General features: G+C 36.9%; 1 protein-coding gene across 1 annotated transcript in view; it reads left to right on the top strand.

Moving 5' to 3' along the window:
- Positions 1–520: 520 nt before the first annotated feature.
- The window catches only part of LOC130243941 (A disintegrin and metalloproteinase with thrombospondin motifs 16), an 85,737-nt gene continuing 62,325 nt past the window's right edge, over positions 521–23,932 (top strand). Inside the window, exons 1-3 of the mRNA XM_056476254.1 lie at positions 521–754; positions 832–913; positions 9,464–9,780. Of these exons, the coding sequence (XP_056332229.1) occupies positions 659–754; positions 832–913; positions 9,464–9,780 (495 nt within the window). The 5' untranslated portion in view covers positions 521–658. The remainder of the gene's footprint in view (positions 755–831; positions 914–9,463; positions 9,781–23,932) is intronic.

The following is a 23,932-nucleotide window of genomic DNA, read 5'->3' as shown; positions in this document are numbered from 1 at the left end:
AAATATTTATGGTGTATATACATATTAAATAAATAAATAAATAAAAATCTACTTATGGCGTATATACATATTAAATTAATTAATTAATTAATTAATTAATTAATTAATAAAAATCTATTTATGGCGTATATACATATTAAATTAATTAATTAATAAATAAATAAATAAATAAAAATCTATTTATGGCGTATATACATATTAAATTAATTAATTAATAAATAAATAAATAAATAAAAATCTATTTATGGCGTATATACATATTAAATAAATAATAAATAAATAAATAAAATCTATGTATGGTGTATTTACATTTTTAAATCGTTAACGCAAATGTTGTGACCCTCCTCCGCCGCGCAGGTGTGCGCTCTGATTGGCTGTCGGGATTTGCTGTTCATCTGCATGAACGGTGACCCAGCTCTCAGTCCCACAACATAAACACACAGAGAAACATGCGGCTGCTTCCACACACACACACACACACACACACACACACACACGCACACACACACACACACACACACACACTTTTCATGCATTCGGGATCGGGTTTGACTTTACCGATGCTTCAGTGTGAGGAGATCTGAAGCGCGCAATTGGAGGCGCGCATTTGGAGACGCGCAGAAGCTGTGCACATTGTGGATAGGAGTCCATAGGAGACATGGCTTTCTCACGATCTCTGCCAAACAAGAGGAATTACACCGAATGCATGTATTGTGTGCTGTTTTTATGCTTCATCAAGCTCGGGTGCCACCAGGTGAGCAAACGCGCGCCCGATTCTTCAGAAAGTGAGTTTTTAATTCAGTGCAAATGATGGATATTCACTGTTTGTAGAGTACTCACTGCGCATCTGCCGCTGCTCATCACGTGAAGCACAGAGATCTGCTGGAAACACTGCGGTTACCTCACGACACAGGTGAGAGATGATTGACAGCTGTCAGTCACACATGGTTGCGTTAGCTTATGAGCAGTTTAGGATGCTTCATTCATTTAGAAAAGCTCTTTAACGTCAAAATAATGATTGCAGCATTAGTTTTGGACGAGAATGACTGTTGAACTGACGCTATGACGCTATTGCGTGTTGTCGACAGGGGGCGCTAGATATCATTATTATCATTCATCGTTAGAAATGCACTCTAAATACAGCCACTGTTGTTTAGAGAAGGTGATGCTGTTTAGAAAGTATTAGTACTTTGAGTTAGTGCTCTGGTAGTGACATTTGGTCTGACACACACACACACTTGTGCAGCTATGTTTATGGGGACTTCCCATAGACCTAATGATATTTCTACTGTACAGCCTGTATATTCTGTGTCCCTCCCCCTAAATCCAATCCTCACAGGAAACTTTAAGCATATTTACGGTTTATAGATATTTCATTCTGTCTGATTCATGAGCCATTTTTGTCATGGAGAGCATAAATAAAGGTCCCCACAAGAATAGCAATACCAGTCAATTTTGACTTAAAATTGGCAACAATTTTATTTCGCTCCTCGTGAGAAAAATGGATCATAAATCATACAAAATTAAGTATTTAGAAACTTTAAAATTGAGCAATACATGGCACACACACACACACACTTGTACATCTATATTTTTGGGGACTTTACATAGACCTAATGATGTTTCTTCTGCACATACTGTATGTTCTGTGTCCCTCCTCCCAAACCCAACCTTTACAGGAAGCTTTTAGCATATTTACACTTAATAAAATCTTAATTCTGTTAGATTTATGAGCCGTTTTTGTCATGGAGAGCAAAAAAGAAAATAATGTCCCCACAAGTATAGCAATACCAGTCAATTTTGACCTTGTGGGGACATTTTCCGTGCTCCCCATGAAGAAAAAAAAAAACAGCTCAGTCAGTCTAAATCAGTCAGAATTAAGAATTTAGAAACTGTAAAAATGAGGAATACATGGAACACACACACACTCGTACAGCTATCTTTATGGGGACTTCCAATAGACATGATGTTTCTGCTGGCAGAATGTAGTACAGACTGTATATTCTGTGTCCCTACCCCTAAACTCAATCCTTACTGGAAAATTAGCATATGCAGCTTTTGAATACTTAAATCTGTCTTATTTATGTTGTTTAAAAAATAAATAAACAAAATCTATTTATGGTGAGTTTACATTTTTATTTAATTATTGATTAATTAGTAAAATCCATTTATGGTGTGTTTACAAATTAAATTAATAAATACATAAATAAATAAGTAAATAAATAAATAAAATCTATTTATGGTGTATATACATATTAAATAAATAAATAAATAAATAAATAAATGATATCTATTTATGGTGTGTATATACATATTAAATAAATAAATAAATAAATAAAATATATTTATGGTATATATATATATATATATATATATATATATATATATATATATATATATATATATATATATATATTAAATAAATAAATAAATAAATAAATAAATAAAATCTATTTATAGTGTGTATATACATATTAAATAAATAAATAAATAAATAAAATCTATTTATAGTGTGTATATACATATTAAATAAATAAATAAATAAAATCTATTTATAGTGTGTATATATATATTAAATAAATAAATAAATAATATCTATTTATGGTGTGTGTATATACATATTAAATAAATAAATAAATAAAATCTATTTATAGTGTGTATATATATATTAAATAAATAAATAAATAATATCTATTTATGGTGTGTGTATATACATATTAAATAAATAAATAAATGTTTTAAAATAAAATATATTTAAATAAATATCTTGCTTATTAGCCGTTTTTGTCCTGGAGAGAAAAAAAAATGTCCCCACAAGTATAGCAATACCAGTCCATTTTGACCTTGTGGGGACATGATACTGATGTTTCTAGTGTACAGGCTGTAGATTCTGTGTCCCTCCCCCCAAATCCAACCCTCACAGCACATTACAACATTAGTGTTTTTAGTTTATAGGATGTGTATAAAGCTTATTAAAGTGATCATAAGCTTTGCATAAAGACTAATCGACTAACTATTCTGCTAAATGACAATGTTTTGCAGTGTTTTTTTATTTATGATACTTTTTTCTAAACTGAGGATGTCCCCAGATGTCCTCTGAAGAAGGTTTTGTTTGTCACTGCAGTGTAATTTCGCACACACACACACACACACACACACACACACACACACACTGGAGGAGGGGTGTGTAGCATGAAGATTGGCATGCACTGGGACTTTGTTGAACAATGAACAAAGGCAGACACTTGAAGAAGCTCTCCATCAATCAGCCAAGCTTTACTGTGTGTGTGTGTGTGTGTGTGTGTGTGTGTGTGTGTGTGTGTGTGTGTGTGTGTGTGTGTGTGTGTGTGTGTGTGCACTCATTGCCTTTATCCTGTTAAGAGTTCTGCACTGTTTGGCATGAGCTGACACACTGGAGTAGCCAGAAATAATAGTGTGTGTGTGTGTCTGTGTGTGTGCGTGTGTGTGTGTGTGTGTGTATACACTTGTGTATGTGTATTTGCCTGTTTGTGTGCGCATGTGCATTAGTGTGTTTGTCTGTCTGTCTGTGTAGTAAGTCTGTGTGCGCATGTGTATGAGGGTGTGTGATTGCAAGTGTTTTTGTGTGTGTGTGTGTGTGTGTGTGTGTGTGTGTGTCTGTGTGTGTGTCTGTGTGTGCAAGTGTGTATGTGTGTGTTTTTAAATGTGTTTGTGTATGTGCATGTACACTTGCACGTGTGTGTGTGTGTGTCTGTGTGTGTGCATTTGTAAGAGTGTGTCTGTTTGCAAGTGTGTTTGCGTAATATGTGTGCGTGCATGTGTGTGTGTGTGTGTGTGTGTGTGTGTGTATGTGTGTGTGTGTTTGCAAATGTGTTTGTGTATGTGCAGGTACGCTTGTGTGTGTGTGTGTGTGTGTGTGTGTGTGTGTGTGTGTGTGTGTGTGTGTGTGTGTGCGCGCATGTGTGTATGTCTGTTTGTGCATTTGTAAGTGTGTGTCTGTGTGCAAGTGTGTTTGTGTAATATATGTGTGTGTGTGCATGTGTGTATTTCTGTGTTTGTGTGCAAATGTGTTAGTCCGTGTCTGTGTGTGTGTGTCTTTGTGTGCAAATGTGTGTGTATCTCTGTGTCTCTGTGTGCGAGTGTGTGTTTGTGTATGTATGTGTGTAAGTCTGTATATGCAAGTGTATGCATGCATGCGTGTGTGTGTGTGTGTGTGTGTGTGTGTGTGTGTGTATGTGCGTGTATGTATATGTCTATATGTATGTGTGTATGGATGTGTGTGAGTGTGTGTGCCTGTATGTATGTGTGTGTGTGAGTGTATGTCCATAACACACGGGAGCGTGAAGTGTGTGTGTGTCATCAGTGTGTGTCTCACCATGCGCTCAGAGATCATAAATCTGTCTGCTGGTGTCTGTAAAAGCATTTATAACTCGGGCCACCAGACCACCGTGAGGATGAGAGGAGTGTGTGCGTGTGTGTGTGTGCAGAGGTCAGAATCACACAACATTAAAACACACCGTCTGACCTTCAGCTCATCAGCAGCATCTGGACGTCACACTCATATTCATCACTGCATAACATGCTGTCATTACTGTCCTGTTTCTAGTCCACAGATCGACACACTCTTAAAGGGCACCTGTGATGAAAATCATCTTCTGTAAGCTGTTTGGACAGAAGTGTGTGTAGTATAGTGTTTTTAAAAGTTTTTGACTCTTCTAAAGCATAAAAACAGCATAATATGTGTGCAGATATTTAGAAACATGCTCAGTGAACATTCCTGTTTATCTGAAACACAATACTGAAGTCAGATATTCTGCTGTGAACATGTGCGTAACGTGCTGGAGCGGCTGTCTTTGTTTTGGTCATTTTAACCCGCCCAATGCCAGTTCAGCCAATTATATTAGCACCCCGGGTTGCCAGATGGTGGAAAACAGCGTATTTCATTCATTCAGAAAGGCTCTGAAAGCATGTGTCTGTGACTGAAATGTGACCTCTGGTGGACAGTAGCAGACTCCGAAATGAGAAGCAGATTCAGAGTTCCACATGAGGTTATTAATTAGTAAATAATATAATATTACGAGAGTAAACATTAGGTGAGCAGGTCTTATTGTAACCCCGTGTCCTACAAACACTCTTCGTGACAAGATATGCAGTGATGAGCAATTTGGCTGTAGACGAAACACAACAGAAATGTTCAGAAGCACAGAATAGTGCACTCACTGCATTCCAGCACAATGGTTTATAATCTAATTAATACATATTAACCCTCTTTAACATTATTAAATGTAGATGCGGAATCACTGATATGTGTTTAGTTCTAAAGTTCAATCTCAATCGGTGTACTTTATTGTCCAGATCTGAGGTGAGCTATCTGCTGCTGCTTTCAGGATATGGGAATAAACGTCATGTAAAATGGCGTTCACACTCACATTATTAGCATTTAACACTGAATAAAGCACATGAGCTGTACCTGAGCTGATCATTGCCAGTTTTGATGTTGCGTTTGTTTTGATCTAGGAGTGCAATACCTAGTTCAACCACTGGGTGTCAAGCTTACATCCAGTACTGCACCTTTAAATTTCCTGACGTTAAAATAGGATCCAAATCCCTCCCAGTTTGACGCTCACCGCAACGTGACGTAGGAGTGCGGTTACCCCACCCACCGAATTGATTGACAGCCGCATATTAACATGTTTCCATAGTAATGCTTATAATCATATTAACAAGAAAGGACGTGCGACTGGGATTAAAAGATCTGTTCAGCGCTCTGTGATCATCAATCATCATCAAATATGATCGAGAATGAGTTTCACAACGTTTAAAATGTTTCTAAAACGGCATGCTTGTAATAAATACAGTTTCAAGAGTTCACACTTAGCTTATTATCAATAAAGCGTAATTGGCATTCTGTCCCAGGAGAGAGCCCTGAGCTCGTAATATCCTCGAGCCCGGGGCTCCCTCCCGTTAGAAGGGCGAGAGGGGAGTTCGAGCTCAGGTAGGTCTCGGGAACTCCCCTGCTTGTCGCCGTGTGAGAAGTGTAAACTAGTGTTGTTTTCGGTGATAATTTGGTTTAGTCGATTGGCTATGGTGTGTGTTTTTGGACGGTGGGAGGAAACCGGGGAACCCGGGGTAAAGCCATGCGAATATGGGGAGATCATAAAAACTCCGCACAGAAACGTCAACCGGCCCGATAGGAGGTTGGACCAGCGGTGTTCTTGCTGTGAGGCAACAGTGCTAGCCACTGGGCCACTGTGTCACCCTATCGGAAAAAAGGGTGGGAAGTAGAGGTGGAAGAGGGGGAAACTTTGGTTATTTATAATGTCTCCGTAATCTTCTAATAGGGCAGATTACAGAGCTAATGAGGAGCCAGCCGTGTTGATCATAAGCACGTGATCCTATCGAGATTAGTTTATAAATAAACCACACACAATCACTGTAATTCATCACCACAGCCGTGTGTCAGTACAATTCTAAAAGAAGATGCTTGCGGACGTTAAACCAGGTTTACTTTGTACGTTAACATAACGGATGTCCATGCAGCAGTGGATATTGACTTGTATCAAGGCACATTAGCCGTCCAAAAACAGTGCAAAGATAAAAGCGTGCGCTGTGTGTGTCCCCGCTGTGTGTGTGTGTTTGTGTGTGCGTGAACTTTGTAACGACATTGTGTGTGATTCATCGTTGCAGAAAGGCTTGAATTAACTCCACAACATATACATCAAATACTCATAGGGAAAGTTCTTACTGTAGTATTTCTCACTGAGATCTGCTTCCTTCACGTCTGTCGCTGTGCTGTTTATCTGAAGCAGCCGGAGATTGAGGCACACTCTGAAAGGCACGTGGGAATGGTGGGCAGGTAGAGCTAGCATTAAAGGCCACAAAAACAGCTACATGGTGTCCAGAGCAGAAAATCCAATATTCTGAACGCTCTAATAAATAATCTGATGTGTGTTTGAGCTGAAACTTACTGACACATTCTGGAGACACATAAGACTTATCTTAAATCTTAAATAAGGGGTAAAATAGGTGCTCTTTAAATCAAAAAGCATTTACTAGACAAGCAAAAAATATTGTCTTGTCTTCAAAAGGTCAAAATTAAGAGCATTTACTGTAAAATAAAAGACTAAAGAAAAGAAAATAATCAGTTTTTTGCTTTGAAATATTCCGACTCAGTTTTTGTACAAATGTGAATAAAAGCCGATAAATTAGTTTTCCTCAATGATGCCTGGTGTTCATCGCCTTCTTCTCTTTTGGGAGAAGCCTGTGTGTCATTTCTGCTAAAAGAGAAAGTGGATACGGAAAGTATTCAGACCCCTTTACATGTTTCACTCTTTGTTATATTGCATTATATCCATATAGATAGATATGTTATATCATTGTTTTCCTCATTAATGTCCACACAGCACCCCATACTGACAGAAGAACACAGAATTGTTGATCATTTTGCAGATTTATTAAAAGAGAAAAACTCAAATATCACATGGTGCTCAGTATTCAGACCCTTTGCTCAGTAATTAGTAGAAGCCCCCTTTTGATCACTATGCTCACACTATGCCATCTGAATCGTTTCCAGGCACGTTTCCCAGTTCGTTTGACAAGTGTGAGTGCTCTGAATCAGGCCCAGGCGTGGTTTAGTTGGCCGGCCCTGGCCTGGTTGGAAGAGGTGTGCCAGAGCGTAGTTCAGTTGGGCTTTGGTGTGGTACGCTTGCAGTGCAGGACTTTTAAGGGACTGTTTCATATGGATGTATTAATCATTCTTACTGTTTAATGAACGCGAGCTGTCATAGTTTATTAAAGATGCAAACCCCTCGCTGCATGTCAGCTGCACCTTCAGCAAACCTCCCATAACCTGCAGCACGAGGACTTTCATGTACATTTATGAGCGTCAGAAGTGCTGGATTTGTTCAGCAAAAGATTTGTCTGTGTGTGACTGCATCCCAAACGACTAAACCGCTATAACTAAAGCAATGTCCACTGCGCTGAGCGAGAGCGCTTCTCTTCTGTTAAACTGAACTGAGCATCATCGATGATGTAGGCGCGCTCAGGTTCCGAAGGTAAAATGCTGTGTGAGTGCAGGCTGAAGGGGAGAAGGGAGGGAGGACAAGCGTGCTTCGGTGCAGTTCAAGGCAACTGTGCCTAGTGTGAGTACACCCTAATACAGCCGTGAGCCTTTTTAGGAAAGATGCAACGAGTTCTTCACCCCTGGATTTGGAGATCCTCTACCATTACTCCTTGCAGATCTTCTCCAGTTCTGTCAGGTTGGATGGTGAATGTTGCTGGACAGCCATTTGTAGCTCTCTTTAGACATGCTTAATTGGGTTTAAGTCAGGGTTCTGGCTGGGCCATTCAATAGCAGTCATGTAGTTGTTGTGAAACCACTCCTTCGTTATTTTAGCTGTGTGCTTAAGGTCATTGTCTTGCTGGAAGGTAAACCCTCGACCCAGTTTGCGGTCCTGAGCACTCTGGAGAAGGTTTTCCTCTAGGATATCCCTGTACTTGGACACATTCATCTTTCCCTCGACTGCAACCAGTCGTCCTGTCCCTGCAGCTGAGAAACACCCCACAGCATGATGCTGCCTCCACCATGCTTAACTATTGGGACTGTATTAGACAAGTGCCTGCTTTTCTCCACACATACTGCTTAGAATCAAGGCTAAACAGTTCTACCTTAGTCTCATCAGAGCAGAGAATCTTATTTGTCACCATCTTGAAGTCCTTCAGGTGTTTTTTAGGTTTGTCTTGCTCTGAGGAGAGGCTTTCATCAGGCCATTCTGCCATAAAGCTCCAACTGGTGGATGGAGCTGCTGTGATGGTTGACTTTCTACAACTTTCTCCCATCTCTGGAGCTCAGCCACAGTGATCTTTGGGTTCTTCTTTACCTAGGCTCTTCTCCTTTGATAGCTCTTCACTCTGCGAAGGGTTCTGGTCATCCCAAATATCTTCTATTCAAGGATTATGGAGGCCACTATGCTCTTAGGGAGCTTGAGTGCAGCAGAAATGTTTTGTAACCTTGGCCAGATCTGTGCCATGCCACAATTCTGTCTCTGAGCTCTTCAGGCAGTTCCTTTGACCTCACGATTCTCATTTGCTCTGACATTGTGAGCTGTAAGGTCTTATAAAGACAGCGGTGTGGCTTTCCTAATCAAGTCCAATCAATATAATCAGACACAGCTGGACTCAAATGAAGGTGTTGAACCATCTCAAGGATGATCAGAAGAAATGGACAGCACCTTAGGTAAATATATGAGTGTCACAACAAAGGGTCTGAATACTTATGACCATGTGATATTTCAGCTTTTCCTTTTTAATAAATCTGCAAGCATGGGCTGCTGTGTGGACATTGAGGAAAACAATGAGCTTAAATGATTTAGCAAATGACTGCAATATAGCATAGAATGAAAAATTTAAGGGGGTCTGAATACTTTCCGTACCTACGGTATATCGTCATATTTGCCAGTATTAACCCTGAGTGTGTCTCTGTCAGAATATGAGCTGGTGTCCCCGTATGAGGTGGATCCTGAGGGCCGGTATATCTCCCACGCCGTGTCTCATCAGCAGCGCAGTAAACGCTCCACAGACGCCTCCACTGTGCACTTCAGACTGCAGGGATTGGGACGGGACTTCCAGCTGGACCTGCGGCCGTCCTGGGGCTTGATCGCGGACGGGTTCAGTGTGCAGACGCTGGGCAGGAACGGGACCCGGAGCCTGCAGACGCTGGATGGAGAGACGATGTGTTTCTATCAGGGGGAGCTGAGGATGCAGGAACACTCCTCTGTGGCTCTGTCCACATGCGCAGGGATGGTGAGTGAGTGAGGGCACTTACTAGTGTTTAAAATGTTTTGGAAAAGCTGTGAAACTGAACAAAAACAAGCTGTGGATAAAAGATTCTTTTTAAAACAGTTTATTATTATTATTATTATTATTATTATTATTATTATTATTATTATTATTATTATTATTATTATTAATATTATTATCATTATTATTATTATTGTCATTATTATTATTGTTATTATTATTATTATTATTATTATTATTATCATTATTATCATTATTATTATTATTATTATTATTAATATTATCATTATTATCATTATTATTATTATTATTATTATTATTATTACTGTTATTATTATTATTATTATTATTATTATTATTATTATTATTATTATTATTATCATTATTATTATTATTATTATTATTATTATTATTATTATTATTATTATTATTATTGTTGTTGTCGTTGTTGTTGTTGTTGTTATTATTACCATAAATGTACTTAATAATTAAATGAGTAAATACATGGTAATAATTTTTTTTATCATAAATGTATTAAATAAATAATACAATAAATAAATACATGGTAATTTTATTATTATTATTATTACTATTATTATTATTTATTTATTTTTAATTATTATTATTATTATTATTATTATTATTATTATTGTTATTATTATTATTGTTGTTGATGTTGTTGTTGTTGTTGTTGTTGTTGTTGTTGTTGTTATTATTATTATTATTGTTATTACTATTATTATTATTATTGTTGTTATTATTATTATTATTATTATTATTGTTGTTGTTATTATTACCATAAATGTAATTTATAATTAAATAAGTAAATACATGGTAATAATTTTATTATTTTTTATCAAAAATGTATTAAATAAATAAATAAATAATAAATTAAATAAATACATGGTATTATTATCATTATTATCTTTTTTGTTATTTGTATTATCATAAATGTGTTAAATAAATAAATACATGGTAATTTTATTATTATTATTATTTTTATTTTTTATTATTATTAAATAAACAAATTAGCAAATAAAAATAGTAATTTATGTGCAAAAATTATTATTATTATTATTATTATTATTATTATTTTGGTGCTATCATAAATATATTAAATAAATAAATTAATAAATGGCTATTTTTTATTATTATTATTATTATTATTGTAATTATTATTATTATTATTAAATGAACAAATTAGCAAATAAAAATGGACATTTATGTGCAAAAATATTGTTATTATTATTAGGCTATTATTATTATTAAATAAACAAATTACCACATAAATCAGTAACTTATGTGCAATAAAAATAATAATAATAATAATTATTATTGACTGACATAAATATAATTTTATATTATGTAAGCACACTCGCTGTGCAAGCAGGTGCTCATGATGCTTATACTGCTGGAAGTCTTCATTCGCTGCAGTATTGTTTTCATATATCTCGGTTTTCATCATCCACATAACAGAGCAACAACAAAATAATTGCTTAGAATTGGATTCTTCAAAGCCTTGCAAAATAAGTCTGTATAGCTTATCTCTGCATACAATCTTTTAGGCTTCTTATTCCTATTCCCTCTGAAATGTGGAGATACTACTAACCCCAGCAGATTTATAGGATTGTGTTCAAATAGTGGATAATGATGGTGATGAAAATAGACCAGAAAGAATTTATTTTCTCCTCCGAGAGAAGAAGACCCACAACCTCAAGCATTTTTGGCATGAACTGCAGAGCGATAATAACTGTGTCATCGCCAATACACTGAATTATTACTATAGTAAAAACTGCAGCATTCATCAGTCGCTCTCCTCCACATCCCCTCTGTATGTTTTCCCCATGGATTAATGTCCGCTGGGCATCCAGAGGGAGTTTATGTTTTTGGGCTGCAGTTCTCATGACTTTACCCTGACATGAAGAGCCCCGTCCCATCAAATTATGAACAAAACTTATTATTATTTTAATAAATATATACACAGTAATTTATGTACAAATATTAAATAAATAAACAAATAAATAAATAAATAAATAAATAAAAAACATTAATTAATTAATTGTAATTTATGTACAAAAATATAATTTTATTTAAAAAATAAATGGGCATTTATTTATGTACAAAAATAAATTAATAAATTAATTAATAAATAAACAAACAAACAAACAAATAAATAAATAAATTAATAAATAAATTGTAATTTATGTAAAAATCTTAAATAAATAAACAAACAAATAAATAAATAAAAACATTATTAATTAATTGTAATTTATGTATAAAAATATTATTTTATTTAAAAAAATAAATGGTCATTTATTTATGTACAAAAATAAATAAATAAATAAATAAATAAATTGTAATTTATGTAAAAATATTAAATAATTAAGTTGTAATTTATGTACAATAATATTATTTTAATAATTAATTATTTTAATACTTAATGTATAAATTTTAAATGAATAAATATACAAATAAATGGTAATTTATGTACAGAGTTTATAATTATTTTATTATAGAAATATTTTCATAAATATATAAACAGTAATTTTAAATAAATTGTAATTTATGAACAAATATTAAATTAATACATAAAAAATGGTAATTCATGTAAATAATTTATTTATTTCATAAATTTTTTGTAAAAATATTAAATACATAAATAATAGTTTATGTAAAAATTATCATTATTTTAATAAATAAATAAACAAGTAAATTAAATAAAATAAATAAATTGCAACTTTTGTGAAAATGTTAAGTAAATAAATTGTAATTTTTGTCTAAAATTATCATTATTTTAATAAAAATAAAAATAAATAAATAAATAAATTGTAATTTATGTACAAATATATATATATTTTTAAATTATTATTCTTTTTTATTTATTTATTTATTTTGTTAAATATATTATTATTATTATTATTATTATTATTGTTGTTGTTTGTTCATATAACAAAGTAAAAAAACAACAACTTGGTTCATAAATGCATTCTGAAAGTAAGTCTGAATAATTTATCTTCATATTAGTGTTCGCTGTGCCTCCAGAGGGCTTTTGTTATTTGGTCTGCAGTTCTCATGACATGAAGAGCCCCGTCCCATCAAAAGCCCAGCATTCAGATCCTCTTAACCCACTGACTCAATAACCCAGACCAGTTTGGATCAAGAGAGGTTTTACTAGAGAACAAGCCTTCCTTTTATTAACCAAATCCACATTAGGAGAATCCAAACTCAGTGCAAACAAACACATCCTCTTAAAGAGACAGGTCACCCAAAAATAAATGTTACTCTCTATTCACTCTCCCTCAAGTGCCTCCAAACCTTCATTCTGTTTAATTCTTTACTTATTTACTCTGTTTAACACTAAAGAAGATATTTTATTGTCAAGGCCAGCCATTGACTTCCATAGTAGGAAAAATAAATCCAATGGAAGTCAATGGTTACCTGTTTCCAACATTCGTCAAAATATCTTCTTTAGTGTTGAACAGAAGGAAGAAACTCAACATGGTTTGGCTGCTGTGAATGGAGAGTACATTTTAATTCTTGTGTGAAATGACCCTTTAACATTGCAGCGATTGATGCATCTTTCTATTGGGCAGGATCTGCATTCTGCATTTTCTCTCTTTAGTTCATCTTACCGGTTACTCACTGAAGCTAAGCAGGGCTGAGCCTGGTCAGTACCTGAATGGGAGACCATATGGGAAAACTAGGTTGCTGTTGGCCAGCAGGGGGCGCTCAACCTGTGGTCTGTGAGTCCTAATGCCCCAGTAAAGTGAAGGGGACACTATACTGTCAGTGAGCGCCGTCTTTCAGATGAGATGTTAACTCTCAGTGGTTATTAATAATCTCATGACAATTCTGGTAAAGAGTGGGGGTGTAACCCTGGTGTCCTGGCCAAATATCCTTACCCATCATGGCCCCCCCCCCCAATCATCCCCATCCACTGAATTGGCTCTATCACTGTTTCTCCACCCCACTTATAGCTGGTGTGTGGTGAGTGAATGGCGGCGTTGTCCTGTGGCTGCAGTCACATCAGTCCCTCCCCCCCCAATGACTGTGAAGCGCTTTGGGTGTATGATCATACACGATAAATGCACTACATGAATACACACATTACTTAATTATGTGCTGTTTCTGGAGCTCTCTAAAGTAATGTTGGCAGTATAGGCTCATGAGGATGTCCAATATTGGATGTTTGCAGCTTTATTTGTGGCTGAGCTGATGCTCATATCTTTTCTGCTTGTGTGTTTTTGAGGAGTGAGGTTCATTTATGAAGTTGGGATGGAGATTTTTAAGTTTTGCTTGCAATAAATTAAAATCAGACTTGTGATTTATGACCCCAGTTGATGCTTTGCTCCTAAATATAACTTGAATTTCATTTTGATTAGCGTAACACAACAGACTTGTGGAACTTACTTTGACTTTTTGTCTTGACAATCCATTCATTCAATTTCCTTCAGCTTAGTCCCTTATTTATTAGGGATCTCCACTGAGGAATGAACCGCCAACTATTCCAGCATATGTTTTACACTGCAGATGCCCTTTCAGCCACAACCCAGTACTGGGAAACACCCATACACACTCATTCACACACACACTCATACACTACAGCCAATTTAGTCCATCAGTTCCCCTATAGCGCATGTGTTTGGACTGTGGGGGAAACCGGAGCACCCGAAGGAAACCCACACCAACACAGGGAGAACATGCAAACTCCACACAGAAATGACCACTAGCCCAGCTGGGACTCGAACCAACAACCTTCTTGCTGTAAGGCTCCAATGATAACCACTTAGCCATCATGCCGTCCGATGCAATTCCAATGCATGTTATTCCCAGATAACAAGCAATTAAACTAATAACATGCCGGGACTCGAACCAGCGACCTTCTTGCTGTGAGGTGACAGTGTTAACCACTGTGCCACCATGTCACCCTGTCTTGAGAACACAAGACAATATGTTTTACTTGTCCAGAAAATGCTCCTTGATTTAAGAACTTTAGATATTTGCACTAGAAACTAGACAAAACCTTTTGAATGCGTCTATAAAGCATGGTCTGGAGTGCAGTGGTGGCACAGGGTCAAAAGCTGACTTTAGGGCTGACACATGGGTTGTCAATTAGCTGGGTCATTGTAAACGTCAGGCTGGGTTGACGTGAATGTCGTGCCATGAAAACTCTACACTCAAAGACTTTCAGAAGTGCTGCCAGACCACAATAACAGCCTAATTATGAGTGATGTCAGCCATAAATCAAGTCATGAATCTGTATTTGGACACTCAGCCCACATGTAAAACTACTATAGTCCTTTATAGCACATACATGTTGACCCATACTATAGTAAATAGTATAGTTTTTACAATCTTTAGTGAACACTGCAGCATACTGTATTATTATCTCAAGTGATGAACTGTAATAAATACTGTAATATACTACAGTAAACTGGTTTATTGAAGTATATAATCGAACCTATAGTTGTAGAAAACTACTGTATTGGATCATTTGTTTATATTACTATAGTTTTTGTGTTACCATAGCAACTGTAGGATCACCACAACTGATTAATTACTATAGTCGTGTTACTGAAGCAACTGTAGAATCACCACAACTGATTAATTACTATACTTGTTGTTACCATAGCAACCATACAATCACCACAACTGACTAATTATTATAGTTGTGTTGCCATAGCAACTGTAGCATCACCACAACTAATTAATTACTATAGTCGTGTTACCATAGTAACTGTAGAATCACCACAATTTATTAATTACTATAGTTGCTGTTACCATAGCAACGTTACAATCACCACAACTGACTAATTATTATAGTTGTGTTACCATAGCAACTGTAGAATCACTACAACTGATTAATGACTATGGTCATGTTACCATAGCAACTGTAGAATCACCACAACTGATTAATTACTATAGTCGTGTTACCATAGCAACTGTAGAATCACCACAACTGATAAATTACTATATTCGTGTTACCATAGCAACTGTAGAATCACCACAACTGATTAATTACTATAGTTGTGTTGCCATAGCAACTGTAGAATCACCACAACTGATTAATTACTATAGTCATGTTACCATAGCAACTGTAGAATCACCAAAACTGATTAATTACTGTAGTCATGTTACCATAGCAACTGTAGAATCACCAAAACTGATTAATTACTGTAGTCGTGTTACCATAGCAACTGTTGAATCACCAAAACTGATTAATTACTATAGCCATGTTACCATAGCAACTGTAGAATCACCAAAACTGATTAATTACTAAAGATGTGTTACCATAGCAACTGTAGAATCACCACAACTGATGAATTATTATAGCTGTGTTGCCATAGCAACAGTATAATCACCACAACCGATTAATTACTATAGCCGTGTTACCATAGCAACTTTAGAATCACCACAACTGATTAATTACTATAGTTGTGTTACCATAGCAACTGTAGAATCACCACTACATGCTGAACAGTTTCTGAAAGCCTTTCCTACATTCCCGCTGTCGTGTGGTGGAGTTAAATGTGAGTGCTTCTCTGTGCTGACTTTAAAGCTTTAGAGAGAAAAGCACACTGACTGACTGAACTAAACGTTTGTTGTTGGTCGTGTTAAACAGGACTGCTTTAGTTTACTCATAATTAAATCCATTGACAAGTACTCAATCTCCATGACTTGACTTTTTTCCAGGCTGCTTCACAGGTTTTCAGCAAATTTCCCATAATCCTTGTGACTTATTGTTCATCATTAGGCTTTAAAATCAACCCCCAGCAACTCTTCAGATCTCTCATCCAACATATATAATTGTTATCCCTAATAAAACAGCTCCATGTTTCTCTCCACAAGCACTGAACGTGGCTCTGACACACTTAAAGACCAACGTATTTATTTATTTATTTATTTATTTTTAATGAACAGAAATGGAGCATAGCCTGGTTGAGCTGTGAAAACAGAGCAGAAAGAGGCGCCATGAACCACTAACTTGTTGGCAGGAGGATATTGTCAATATACAAGCTTATTACACTGCTATTGAGAATACTTGATTCTGATTGGCCAGTGATGCAATTCCATTTATTCGTTTTCCTTCGGCTTGGAGGTTTCAGAGGTCGGCACAGTGGAATGAACCGCCAACTATTCCAGCATATGTTTTACGCAGCGGATGCCCTTCCAGCTGCAACCCAGTACTGGGAAACACCCATACACACTCATTCTCACACACACACACTTATACACTACGGCCTATAGTGCATGTGTTTGGACTGTGGGGGAAACCGGAGCACCCGGAGGAAACACGGGGAGAACATGCAAACTCCACACAGAAACTGACCCAGCCAAGACTCGAACCAGTCACTTACAGCATATATAAATATGACGTCATTGGTCTCGATTCTTCAGATTTTGTGGGGATAACTTAATATTATTATTATGAGAGTGTATGAACACTGTGTCAAAGTGTAAAGTGTCAGCAGACTCTGAATGTGCAACAGTCAGATGATGTAAGAGGACTTAAAAAACCCTTCGCAAATAGTAAACAGCGTCATATAAACTCGTCCAGCAGCTCGGAGGATTCGGTTTCAGCTTCTAAAAGCAGAAAGGCAAGTCCCAGCCTCTGTCTGATGGAAATAGGCCCAGCGTCAGTCAGGTGCATCTCTGCTCATATCCGCTCCTGTGATTAGAGTTGTTCAGGATCTGCCCATTTCCCTGAGAGCGGGAGCGCAGATGTTATTTCTCTCCCAGGTAGCGTCTCGGCTCGCTTTATGACTGCTATTTGCACCTTGTAGCGCTCGGTGTGTAATTTCATGAGCGGTCTTTGAGGAGGCAGCGCAGACATTTGTTTTTAGTTACGCTGGAGGATGAATGCTCTTGTTACTTTGAGTTTTTGTCTTGTTTCTAGTTTAATTATCTATGGTTTTTAAATCAAAAAGCCTTTTCTTGACAAAAAATAATGAAGCTGAATAGTCTGCCAATGGGGTAAGAGAAATATTCTAATTTCAAAGCGAAAACAAGATTATTGTGCTTACCGTATCGGCTGATTATTGTGCTTGTTTTATAGAAAATACACTCACTGGCCACTTTATTAGGTACACCTAACTAGTAATGGGTTGGACCCTCTTTTTGCCTTCAGAGCTGCTTTAATCCTTCATGGCAGAGATACTAGAAAGTACTGGAAATATTCCTCAGAGATTTTGCTCCATATTGACATGATAGCATCACACAGTTGCTGCAGATTTGTCGGCTGCACATCCATGATGCCAACCACATCCTAAAGGTTCTCTATTGGATTGAGCTCTGGTGACTGTGGAGGCCATTTGAGTACAGTGAACTCATTGTCATGTTCAAGAAACCAGTCTGAGATGATTGGCGCTTTATGACATGGTGCGTTATCCTGCTGGAAGTAGCCATCAGAAGATGGAGACACTGTGCTCATAAAGGGATGGACATGGTCAGCAACAATACTCAGGTAGGCTGTGGCGTTGACACCATGCTCAATTGGTACTAATGAACCCAAAGAAAATCTCCCCCACACCATTACACCACCACCACCAGCCTGAACCGCTGATACAAGGCAGGATGGGTCCATGCTTTCATAGTGTTGAGGCCAAATTGTGAGCCGAGCATCCGAATGTGGCAGCAGAAATGGAGACTCATCAGACCAGGCAACGTTTCTCCAATCTTCTATTGTCCAGTTTTGGTGAGCCTGTGTGAATTGTAGCCTCAGTTTCCTGTTCTTAGCTGACAGGAGCGGCACCCGGTGTGGTCTTCTGCTGCTGTAGCCCATCCGCCTCAAGGTTGGACGTGTTGTGTGTTCAGAGATGCTCTTCTGCAGACCTCGGTTGTAACGAGTGCTTATTTGAGTTACTGTTGCCTTTCTATCAGCTGGAACCAGTCTGGCCATTCTCCTCTGACCTCTGGCATCAACAAGGCATTTGCGCCCACAGAACTGCCGCTCACTGGATATTTCCTCTTTGTCGGACCATTCTCTGTAAACCCTAGAGATGGTTGTGCGTGAAAATCCCAGTAGATCAGCAGTTTCTGAAATAGTCAGAGCAGCCCGTCTGGCACCAACAAACATGCCACGTTCAAAGTCACTTAAATCCCCTTTCTTCCCCATTCTGATGCTCGCTTTGACCTGCAGCAGATCGTCTTGACCATGTCTACATGCCTAAATGCAGTGAGCTGCTGCCATGTGATTGGCTGATTAGAATTGTGTGTTAACGAGCAGTTGGACAGGTGTACCTAATAAAGTGGCCGGTGAGTGTGTGTTAAGATAATGTCTGAGAGTAATAAAAGTCTATGTTTTTCTTGTCTATAAAAATAACTTTTAGATATCTGAAATTACTAAAGGTAAGAAAAGCATTAGTTTTTGCAGTGGAGGCTCTGCTTGACAACAGATATTTGCGCTGGTTTGTTTGTGCTAAACCGTGCGCTAGCAGATGCTAAGTGACGTGTGTGTAAATTGGTTTAAAAGTTAAGATACTCCCCCTGGCAGAGATGAAAAGGTGCAGATTTCCCCTGGATAAATCAACAAGTTTAGGATTTCCTTCAAGATTTCCTCTTTGGCAGTGGGTTTTGACCAAATGTGTCGTTTATATTGTGCCTGATTTGTATTTGACAGAAATATGATTTGTTTATGCATTACATCACGACTCCAGCTCTAACAGCAGCACCGAGTTTAATTCTCTGTCGATATATATCTCGCAGCTTTCAGGAGGGCAGAATTCATCACTTCTTCCAGTGGAGAATGACGAGTTTTAGGTCTGCTTTCTGCAAAAATGCTTTTCTTACTCTAATTTCTAGTCCAAATATCTAAAAGTTCTAAAATCAAGAAGCTTTTCTAGACAAGTACAAAACATCGTGTTGTTTTCAGATCAAAATTAAGTCAGAATTAAAACTAGACTATTTTGCTTTCCCCAATGGCAGATTATTTCTCTTGTTTTAATGGAAAACTCACCTAATTTTAACTCTTTTATTCTGAAAACAAACACAAGATGTTTTGCTTGTCTAGAAAATGCTCCTTAATTCCTGATTTTTTATTTTGAACAAGACTAAAGAAGTCAGAAAAGTAGCTTTTGCATCACAGAGGTGCATTTTGGGACGGGTTGGATCTACCACAGCATTTTTTGTCAGGGTCAATATTGTCCACACCACATTTGTTCATTCAAATCATCAATAATTAATGAAAAATAGTTAGAAAAGCATGTTTTGTAGTGTAGTTAAAGGGATAATGAAGATTTGGTTTTAATGCATCCATCCTGAAAGTTATATATTTTTATTTTGTATTTAAACAAAACTTTCAGAATGGATGCAGTCTTCATTATTTCTCTAACTACACTCCAAATCTTGCTTTTCTAACTATTTTTTATTAATTATTAACGATGTTTGTATGGTTTCTAGTGCTAATATCTAAATCCAAACATTTTCTTGATAAATAAAAGTAGTCTTGTTTTCAGAAATAATGTCAAATTTAATAGAGTTGTTTTTCTGCCGATGAAATAAAGGTACAAAATCTGTCACTGTGGTGGTATTTTTTCAAAGGTAGACTTCTGTGTGGTGGACATTAGTACCTTTAGGGTACACTTTTGTACTTTTAAGATACTGTGAGGTACAGATTTCTGCTTTTTAGGTATTAATATGTACCTTTAAGGACCTGTTAGGAACAAAAATGTACCTTTTGTAAATGTAGCGCCCCAGTGGCAGATTTTGTTTTTGGGAGTGTGTATGTAAATTAATCTCATTATCGCTTTTAAATAAGATTATTTTAGCTACATCGGCAGATTATTTAGCTTGGTTAAAAGAAAACTCACTTATTTTTTGGTGTATTTTCTGCTTGTCTAGAAAATGCTTCTTGGTTTAAGAAATTTGGACTGGAAACAAGACACAGAAATAAGTAAGAAAAGCATTTATTGCAGTGCAGAGGTGTAATTTGCAGGTGGGACGGGTTGTTTTCTTTTCCACACCACTTTTTGCCAGGGTCAATATTGTCCACACTGCTTTTTAAAAATAAGTAATTGAAAGTAACTTTCAGAATGGATGCATTAAATTAAAATCTTCATTGACCCTTTATTTGCACTACAAAAAATATTGTTTCCAGTCCAAATATTAAAAACAAAATCATAAATCAAGAAGCATGTTCTGGACAAGCAGAAAAGGGTGTTTTGTTTTCAGAAATAATGTCAAATTTAAGAGATTTTCTGTTTAAAAAAAAATTATAAATAAGCTAAATGGTCTGCTAATAGGGCGGCACGGTGGCTCAGTGTAGCACTGCACATCCACAGCAAGAAAGTCGCTGGTTCGAGTCCCAGTTGGTGTTTCTGTGTGGAGTTTGCATGTTCTCCCTGTGTTGGCGTTTCCTCTGGGTCCTCCGGTTTCCCCCACAGTCCAAACACATGCGCTATAGGGGAACTGATTAATTAAATTGGCCGTAGTGTATGAGTGTTTGTGTGTGAATGAGTGTGTATGGGTGTTTCCCAGTACTGGGTTGCGGTTGGACAGGCATCAACTGGGTAAAACATATGCTGGAATAGTTGGCGGTTCATTCCGCTGTGGCGACCCTTGATAAATAAGGGACCAAGCCAAAGGATGATTGAATAATGCTAATGGTTTCTCTCTAATTCTTCACTTTAGTCAATTGGTGAAGTTTGTTCCTCTCCGCTGTCTCCACTATCTTGCATGGTTCGGGATCTATAGAGCTGCGCATCGATGGATTTGCTCTTCAGTGTTTGGACTCTCAGTAGTGATTATTAAACTACACTGAACTGAGCTAAACTGAACTGAACTTAAACACTAAACTGAACTGACACTGTTTACATTCACTATGATCTTCTATGTGAAGCTGCTTTGACACAATCCACATTGTACACTATCAGAAATAAAGGTACGTAAGCTGTCACAAGGGTGGTACCTTTTGAAAAGGTCCATATTATTACCTCAATGGTACAAATTAGTATCTAAAAAGTACAAAAGTGTTCCTTACAAAATTTTAAGGTGCTAATATGTACTTTTGAGGTACCAATATCAACCCTTCAAGTACAAATGTGTACCTTTCCAGAAGGTACCACCCCAGTGCAGCGCGCGTACCTTTATTTCTGAGAGTATACGCGCTATACAAATGAAGGTGGATGGAATTGAATTGAATTGGGTGAGCAAAATAATACCGTTTTCACTTTTAGACTGATTTAGCTGATTATTTTGCTTGTTTTAAACTAAAACGTGCTCCATTTTGTTGTTTTCTGGCTGTCTGTACAAGAATTGTAAGATATTTGGACTAAAAACGAAATCTCTAAGTAGGAAAAGCATTGTTGCGTTGAGACCACAGGCATTTCACCAGTGCAGAAATGCTCTCGCTAACTGTTACTGATGTCACAGAGGACGAACACTATGCATAATATAGTAAAGCCAGCATGTGGATTCAATCAAATGGAAAACAGGACACAGGTCACTGCCAGGCCGCTCACTGTCTGTCTGAATCATGTCACGGAGATCCGTCCCGTCCTCCTCAACTCACTACAGCCCATAATTACACTCCTGCGGGATTATTATTGACTAAACTTTGGATGGAGAGGAATGACTGACTGGCAGACGCGCAGTAAGCGTGTAAACGGCATGAAAGCGCAGTCACCAGAAATTGACTTGATTTAAGAAGATGTAGGCTAGAAACAAGTCAAATTACTTGCCAGAGCATTAAAGAGATAGTTCACCCAAACATGACGATCCTGCCATCATTTACACTAGCTGGAGCAGTTCACTAGTAACTTACTGTACATCAATTACAGCAAAAACACTATTTAGCACCATGTATATTGCTGATATACAGCGGGGGAAATAAGTCTTGAACATGTCATGTTTTGTCCTGGGAATAATGTTTCTGAAGGAGCTGTTGACGTGGAATTGAAGCAGATTTTGGTAAAAACCCAAACAATACAAACATAAAAACAAAAGAAAGCAAAGAAAAATGAGTTATGTGTAATGAGAATGGAGTGAAACAAGGAGAAACTACTGAAATGTCTTTAATACTTTATATGAGAGTCTGTTTTGGTGCTGGCAGCTTAAAGATGCCTCTCATATGGAGAATGAAGCCTCATGCATTGCTCAGGGGTGAGTTCCTCACAGACTTCAACAGAGTGTCAAAATCCTGATTGTTCTGTGGGTCTCGTCTATCAAATCTGAGCTTTATTTAGTATTCTCTATTGGATTCGGTTCAGGTGATTGGCTGGGCCATTCTACAGCTTGGTTTTCTTTCTCTGAAAGCATCTGAGAGTCTCCTTGGCTGTGTTTTGGATCATTGTCCTGCTGAAATGTCCACCCTGGTTTCATCTTCATCCTCCTGCTAATGTAGATGTTGGACTGAAGCAGCTGATGTTCATTTACACTGAGGAAAGGCAGAGGAGTGCTGAAGAACTACTGAGAGATTTCAGCTGCTGTCTGGGCGTTCACTGATGAACTACACCTCCCTTCATGCGTTCAGTACTTTTTCCCTGCGTCATTTGATTTTATCATACATAACTTCATTTGTAAACTAATTAGATTTGTTTTCTTTGCATGTAAGGATTTCTCTGGTTGTTTCCAACATCCGGTGAAAATGTCAAGTCACCAGATTCTTTAGAGATGTGTTTTCTGAGACAAATGGTGTCATGTTTAGTACTTATTTTCCCCGCTGTATGTATTTACAGTATTGTAATGCTTTCAAATATACAGTAATGTTCACAATGCAACTTTAAGATACAGTAACATACTGTCTTACAGTAAACTACAGTTCATATTACAGTTAAATACTGTCATTCACAAACATTATGTACTCAACCTTTACTTGTTTTCAATCTTTTATTAGCTTCTTTCTTCTGTTGAACTCAAATGAAGATATTTTGAAAAATGTTGGAAGCCTGTAACCATTGACTTCCATAGTATTTGCTTTTCTTACTATGGAAGATAATGGATGCTAACAACCAGCATTCTTCAAAACATCTTCTTTTGTGTTCAACAGAAGAATCACAAACACAAAAAAAGTACATGCTTAAAGTTTTTGTCTTGTTTCTAGTCCAAATATCAAACAATTCTTAAATCAAGACGCGTTTTAGACAAGCAAAGAATATAGTCTTGTTTTCAGAAACAATGATGTGAGTTTTTGCTTAAAACAAGCTAAATAATCCACCAA

Source organism: Danio aesculapii, chromosome 16 (genome assembly GCF_903798145.1).
Source record: "Danio aesculapii chromosome 16, fDanAes4.1, whole genome shotgun sequence".
Taxonomy (NCBI): Eukaryota; Metazoa; Chordata; class Actinopteri; order Cypriniformes; family Danionidae; genus Danio; species Danio aesculapii.
Note: the sequence above shows the minus strand (reverse complement) of the source record. Positions and strands in the feature narration are given on the sequence as shown.